Here is a 7,532-nt window from a genome sequence, read left to right as displayed (position 1 = left end):
TGTTCTCTCGGGAGTAATTTGCAAAAATTTGTTAAAAAGGTTTATAAACAGATCCTTCCCCTATATTAGGGTTGGCAAAACGGGCAAACCCGACCCGGCCTGACCCAACCCGCATTCAACCCGAAAAAAAACGAGTCGGGTTAGGGTTGGCTCGAAAAAAAACGAGCTAGAAAATCCAACCCAACCCGACCCGATTCGGGTTAGGGTTGGCTCGCGGGTTAGCTCAAAAATATATCTCGTGGGTTGGCTTGAAAAAATAGCGTGCGAGTTGGCTCGAAAATTGGCTCGCGGGTTGGCTCGTTTACAGCCTATTTAAATGACCTTGTAGTATTAATGAACATATATGTGGTTTCCATCAACTTAAATAAAGGGTTACAAAATGAGAAATAAAAGAAAAATATTTTAGTTTCGAATTTTCTTCACAACAAATTTGCATCAACATCAATAAACAATCAGAACCACTCGCTACCAAGTGGGTAAGATATTTGAACCAAACAGAGCTAGCACAGCCTAACAAAATAAAAATGACAGGGATGTACGAAGATTAGGGACTTAGGTTTAGAGAAGGAAGAAAAATGATGACACCATGTGTGGGTTTTTTCTATTTTTGTATATTATATTTTGGATTTTTTATATAAAAAAAAACTCAACCCGCGAGCTGGCTCGTTTAACCCGCGGGTCGGGTTCGCAGCTCGTTTTTGCCAACCCAACCCGGTTCTTTTTGCTCGTTTTTGCCAACCCTACCGTATATATATATATATATATATATATATATATATATAAGATTTAAAGTTTTAAAGTTATTTTAGATAATTTTATTTAAAGTTCACCAAAATACACACAAAAAAATGTGTGATGTCCATGTGAATAGAATAGAGAAAAAAGAAAAAATGGGTCCCTCATATTTATTTTGTATATTTTCGTGAACATTAGATAAAATTGTATAAAGTAACTTTAGAAACTATATATATATATATATATATATATATATATATATATATATATATATATATGGGAAAAATGTTTCTGTAGTTAATGCAGATAAATTATCTGCATTTTTTCCAAAATGACGTCGTTTTGGTTTTGAAATGTTAAAATTTTTTAAATATAAAGACTATTATAACCCTGAAATAAATTAAAATTACAAAAACACCATGATTTTCGCCGCAAAACAACGTTGTATTGGGATTACTAACTGCAGAAAAAGCGAACCATATATATATATAAGGGAAGGATCCGTTTACAAACTTTTTTTGAAATTTTTACAAATTACACTATGTTCTCCTGGGAGAAGATAATGTAGTTTGTAAGAGTTTGTAAACAAAAAAGTTTGTAAATATAACCTGCCCCATAAATATATATATATATATATATATATATATAGACACACACACACACGTAGGGTCAGGATCATTTTACACCAGTGTAAGTTACACTCTCAATCTTGTCCATTGATCCCACTTATATCTAAGGGCTCAATTTTTTTAGTAATGTAAGCCATTAGATACGAGTGGATCAATAGTAAAGATTGAGTGTAAGACTTCTAACTCTTACACCGGTGCAAGAATATCCTACCCCATATATATATATATATATATATATATATATATGGGAAAAATGTTTATGCAGTTACTGCAGATAAGTTATCTGCATTGTTTCCAAAATGACGTCGTTTTGGTTTTGAAATCTTAAAAAATTATAAATATAAAGACTATTACAAGCCACAAATAAATTAAAATTACAAAAACACTATGATTTTTGCCGCAAAACGACGTTGTATTGGGCTTACTAACCGCAGAAAAAGCAAACCCTATATATATATATATATATATATATATATATATATATATATATATATATATATATAGGGGAAGGATCTCTTTACAAAATTTTTTTGAAATTTTTTACAAATTACACTATGTTCTCCTGGGAGAAGATAGTGTAGTTTGTAAGAGTTTGTAAACAAAAAAGTTTGTAAATATAACATGCCCCATATATATATATATATATATATATATATATATATATATATATATATATATATGGCAAAATGATTTCTACAGCCGCTGCACCTACAGCAAGCCAGGATCCGCTGTCGGATCCTGTTTTTTTTTTTTTTTTAAAGCTGTGGGGTCCACTTTTCTGTGTCAGCTGCAGATAACACTGTCTACGGCGGCTGCAGAAATGTTAAGCTATATATATATATATATATGAGTTTGAGGTTTGTCACTTTAAATGACATAAGTTATGTCATTTTAAGAGAGATAGACACATGGAATAGAAATCACGGAAGAGAAAGTGGTTGGTTTTTTTATTAATTTTAAATTTTAAATAAAAAAATTAATATGTGTCTATCTCTCTCTTAAAATGATATGACTTTATGTTATTTAAAATGACAAATATTGTTTTCATATATATATATATATATATATATATATATATATATATTTAAAATTTAACAAGCTCATTATATTGGAGACAGCGACAAACACTAACCCCACACTTGAGCTAGAAGCTCTAGATTGTTTGAAGAAGATATTTGATAAAACTTGCATAAGATACAGGAATCTTCCCTAAAGAAGCCTTGGCCTTTTCATAATACCGTAGCTGGAAAAAGATAATACCCTATGACATTCAAAAATAGATAATTGAATACTGTAGAAACTGTCACTCTCATAATTTTTCTAATGAGAGTGACCATATAAGAACTGAAAAAATCATGACAATCTAAGTGCCTAAAACTCTCTACTTTTCTTTCTTTCTTTCTTTTTTTCTTTTTTGGTACAAAGTGTGTATATAACAATGTCACTAAAAAAAAAATGAAAGAAATGAATGTGGACAAAACTAAAAACAAAAAGCACAAGCAAATATCCCAAATCTAACCCAAAAACAGACAAAGAAAAGTGACATAATGTTGTAATCTTTTCAACATTTGGGAAGATCAGAGGGTGGAGGTGGCAGCTTCTGATTGCGTCGTTTTCCATCTTGTACTATCCATGCCATTTTCAAACCCCAACTGGTATGCACTTCAAGGTGGCAGTGCATGAACCAAACACCTGCTCATGTATGATCAGCAAAATAATGTTAGTAACACTAATAGTAAAAATCATACCAAAAACCCAATATATTAAAGTTTGGGTTTGTTTAAGTCTTAATTGAAGTATGGATCCATTTTGGTACTTTAAAGTACAATTTATATTAGATTGGTCCTCTTTTCATGTTGATATTAGAGTAGTTCTTCAATGTTAATTCCTATAATCAGAATGAATTTTAAAGTTTCATCAACTCAAATGTTCTACTATAAAAAGGGACAAATTCCGCTACACAAGGGTTCTTGACTTGCAAAATAATCTCTTCACCCAACAGCTTAAGTTTTTGGGTTGAATTGGTTCTTTACATGGTATCAGAGCCTCGTGTCCCGGGTTCGATCTTCACTGCCTCCCATTTTCTCTTGTTGAATTTTCTTAGCACAAGTAGGTGGGTCTGTGCATTATCCACCTTTCAAGCTCAGTGGGCTCTCGTGTGAGGGGGCGTGTTGAAATATATAAAACCATTAATGTAGCCTCACTCAACAGCTTAAGCTTTTGGGTTGAATTGGTTCTTTACATAATCTTACACTTACATTTTTACAAGGAAAACGGTTTTCAATGAACAATTTTATGGCCTTTCTTTCACAGGGAGCAACCTTACTACATCACTCTCAATGATTAACTATTATCAAGAAATTATTTAATTTTGTCTATAAATAGATGTAAAATATATATTTCAAGTAACAAAATGTAAGTATAATCTTCTTAATTATGTAGTACTCACCTGGGTTATCTGCAAGGAAGCGCAAAGCAATCCACCCTCCAGATGGCACACCAGCAGTGTTTCTCTCAGCAGGGTCAACCAGATTGAACTTTGTGGGGTCCTTTTTGGGGTCAAAATTTCCATTGCCTTGGCCAACAATAAAGAAGTTAAAGCCATGAAGATGAAGTGGATGACTCTCAGCTCCAATAATGCTTGTGTCCTGAAGGATCAACTCCACAGTGGTGTTGAATGGCAACAGCACTACCTTAGTCCCACTAGTTACCATGATGTTGTTTGGTGGGGTGCCAGTGTAGTTGAATTTGAAAGGTGGGTTAGAAGGAAAATCAGTGGTGTATACTCCTTTTGATTGGTTGAAGAAGTGAGCTTGGAGTAAAGCAATGTTTGGCATCACAAAGGACACATTGTTAATGGTAGCAGCTACCCTTGTGTTATTAGGCCCTTGGCATGCTTGGTTTTGTGAGCATGTGCTGATTCCTAAGCCAACTGTGAAGAAAAAGTGTTTGTCAACAGTTTTTGGAACTTTTGCTGGGAATCTTGAATTGGCCAAGCTACGGATTTTCTTGTTGAAGTTATCAGCAAAGACTGTGTCATTGAATTTGGGAAGCACTGGTCTAAGAAGAGGAAGCTTATGATTGTTTAGTTTATTTGACAGTGAAGTTTTCTTATACTCAAGCAACCCAGTGGTTGTGGTATTGTCAAAAGAAGCTGGCCCTGTAGCATAGGACCTGGCAGCTATGACAAATGTGGCTTTTGGAGCCTTTGATTTGGTCTTGAGAAGGACATTGGTGGTTTGCCCTGGTGTGATCAGAACAATGCTTGTGCTGAAGGGCTTTACATACACAGCATCAGCTTCAACAACAGTGAGTGTGTGGTTGGCAATGCTAAAGAACATCTCATCATTAAGTGCAGCATTGATAAGACGAAGCAGATAAGTCTTTCCAGGTTTCACCTTGAGCTTGAAGGTATCTGCACAAATAGACAAGTTAGCTTAATGAAATGAAACTAATCAGTAATCATACATGGTCAAGAATTGACAATGTTTATGCTTTTCTTTCATTTTTTTTTCTTTTTCTTTTCTTACTATGTTGTTACCTTTGGCTGAGCAATTGTAGAGAGGACCTGGAAGACCATTGATGGTGTGAGCATCTGAGATATTTGGTGCAGATCCTGTTTGCATTGCTTGGTTTATAACAGTTTCTGTGTCTGCTTTCCACCAATCTCCTGCCATTTTATCCATGTTTAGAAAAAATGTATACTTTTTAATGGGGCAGGTTATATTTACAAACTTTTTTGTTTACAAACTCTTACAAACTACACTATATTCTCCCGGGAGAATACAAACTTTTACAAACTACACTATGTTCTCCCGGGAGAATACAATATAAATTGTAAAAAAATTCAAAAAAGTTTGTAAACGAATCTTGTCCCCTTTTTAATATGTAGAGCTCAAAGTAAAATCTGTGACATATTTTGAAGGCTCTCAACTTACCCAATACGATGGGGACTTCTTTGAAGGGTTGAGTGAATGGGTAAGGGACATGCCTTTTGGGAAGAATGACAATAGGACCATGAACAGTTGCTCTAAGCCATGAGATATGTGCATGCCACCACAGTGTTCCTCTTTGGCCAATAACTGTGAAGTTGTAGACATAAGTTTGGCCTGTCTGAATTGGACACTGTGTGATGTAGGCAGGTCCATCTGCCCAACCACTTTTCAGTTGGCGAATTCCATGCCTGAAAAAATGAATCAAATGTTGAGAATATGCTACCATTCAACAATTACAACAAATTGAATCATGGAGTCTAATTGTATAATACCAATGAATGGTCACATTGTACTGAACATGGTTAACTACTTTAATTACAAGTCTATCCCCTTCTCTTGCTATGATTCTAGGACCAGGAAATTGTCCATTGACAGTTACAATGCTCTTTGTTTGGCAAAGCCTTGTGATATTTTGCAATTTGATCTGTATAAAGGAAAAGGGGAAAAAAAATTAATAATCAGTTAAGAGTAAATTAAAATCTTCAAAAACATGATAATGAAATGCAATCAATGCACATACGTTAAACTTGTAGTGCCTTGTCATTCTAGCATGCTTTGCTTGTGTTAGCTCTGGCAATATTGACAGAGAACATAACACAAGAAACATTGCCTTCAAGAAACTTGGCATGCTGAGATAAGCACAACCCATTTTTCCTTTCTCTCTTCTAAATCTTCTTTTGAAGCACTTGAACTTGACAAAAGAGCTTATTGTTTTTTATTTTGATGGAGAAAAGAAAAGTGATGCAACTTAAATAGTAGAAATGGATTTAGTGGGATTAGTTAATTAGGTGATTGAAAATGAGACATTACAGACTTGGAATGCCTTCAGCAACAAAGTTCCAAGCATGAACCATACCATTAGCTCGTTGCTGGCAATGCTTAGAGTATAGAGTACTTTTCAAGCCAGAATATGTAATTTTGGAACTTCCTCTATCTATTGAACATTGTTTTCCAAAATGGTCCTTGTTAAACAAGTAATGACACTAAAGATCAAATTAGCCCAACTCAGTAGATTTTTTATAGGTCAATTAGTGCAATGTTACATGTGACACAGATTGGACAGTAACAACTTTGATATTTAGTGAGATAATGCATTTTTCTTATATTGTTGTTGTTGGAGAGATATAATATAAACACTATTTGAAGACTCATCACTTACCAGTTTAAACTATTGGGTAATATAGTTATTTTTTAGGGTAATACTTCTCTTATGTTGCATAAGAGAAGTATTATCTCATGCTCAAACAAAAGTTAGGAGAGAGAAAAAAGTTAGAAGTGAGAGAAAAAAAATCTTGTGGGATCCATTTGAAAAATGTGAGTGTAGGAGATAAAAAAAAATTTATGTAACATAAGAAAAGTTATTCCCTATTTTTTATGATATCAGAAATAAGACATGCAGTCACGAGTTCAATCTTGATAGTAAAATTTAGTTAGCATAAAATAGAATAAAATAAGCTCTTATATAAAGATATATATTAGAGAAATATAATATAAAAACTGTTAAAAACCTATCCTTTAGCGGCTTGAGGTATTGGGTAAGATATTGTTTATCAGTTGTGACAATGGTACATAATAGTTAATCAGTTAATAACACATGCAGGGGTAATTTGGTCAAATTTAATTGAAGTAAATATGTTTCAATTTCATTGTACACTTTGAATGAGAAATAAAATAAAATAAAAAATTGATGAATGAAAGGGATTGATTGATAATCACAAACAGGGTTAGATAGGACTTGGTTGCAAGGTAAACTTCAGCCTCCTACCGTTAATACTTGCTAACAAAGGAATAAAGGAAAAGCTGTATTGTTCACACACCATATTGTTCCGTTAGTTTGTGTCGGTTGTTAATTTCATACCGTACAAAGTTTAACAGCTTTTGATGTTACTTTCATGGCCCATATATTTGTCTTTGAAAGAACCCTTCCTTTACAAGATCTCACATATTTGCTGGGACAAACATTGATTTGCATCTATCAACAGTTTCTCACTCGTTTTAGCCTCAGATTTATTGTCAAATATTGAGTTCAACTTTTGGACCCAATTAGACCCCTGTGGGTCGGGTTTGGATCCACCTAACCCGGCCTTTTATCTATTAGAATAAAATATTTTATTTATTTATTTAGACAAAATGACAGAAAGAGTCACATGTCATATTTTTATTAACCAAGATA

The 7,532-nt window shown here is 33.6% G+C and overlaps 1 protein-coding gene across 1 annotated transcript; it reads right to left on the bottom strand.

Annotated features, from left to right (window-relative positions):
• Positions 1-2,925: 2,925 nt before the first annotated feature.
• Positions 2,926-6,008, bottom strand: LOC133298112 (laccase-17-like). The gene is made up of 6 exons (XM_061497346.1): positions 5,880-6,008; positions 5,632-5,783; positions 5,303-5,547; positions 4,906-5,034; positions 3,814-4,779; positions 2,926-3,056 (listed from the first exon to the last, which is right to left on the bottom strand). The coding sequence occupies exons 1-6, from the start codon at positions 6,006-6,008 to the stop codon at positions 2,926-2,928; spliced, it is 1,752 nt and encodes a 583-aa protein (XP_061353330.1).
• Between the last annotated feature and the right edge of the window lie 1,524 nt (positions 6,009-7,532).

This window comes from Gastrolobium bilobum, unplaced genomic scaffold (assembly GCF_033153095.1).
Source record: "Gastrolobium bilobum isolate Gb01-03AN ecotype WA unplaced genomic scaffold, APGP_CSIRO_Gbil_v1 utg45536, whole genome shotgun sequence".
Lineage (NCBI taxonomy): Eukaryota > Viridiplantae > Streptophyta > Magnoliopsida > Fabales > Fabaceae > Gastrolobium > Gastrolobium bilobum.
This window is presented reverse-complemented; position numbering and strand designations above follow the sequence as displayed.

What these genes read in the sequence shown, in the direction of transcription:
- LOC133298112 (XM_061497346.1), bottom strand. Translation starts at nt 6,008, where the DNA reads ATGGGTTGTGCTTATCTCAGCATGCCAAGTTTCTTGAAGGCAATGTTT. An exon ending in TACAATGTGACCATTCATTG is followed by an intron (nt 5,548 to 5,631) that starts GTATTATACAAT and finishes TCATTTTTTCAG; the next exon opens with GCATGGAATTCGCCAACTGA. An exon ending in CTACAATTGCTCAGCCAAAG is followed by an intron (nt 4,780 to 4,905) that starts GTAACAACATAG and finishes CTATTTGTGCAG; the next exon opens with ATACCTTCAAGCTCAAGGTG.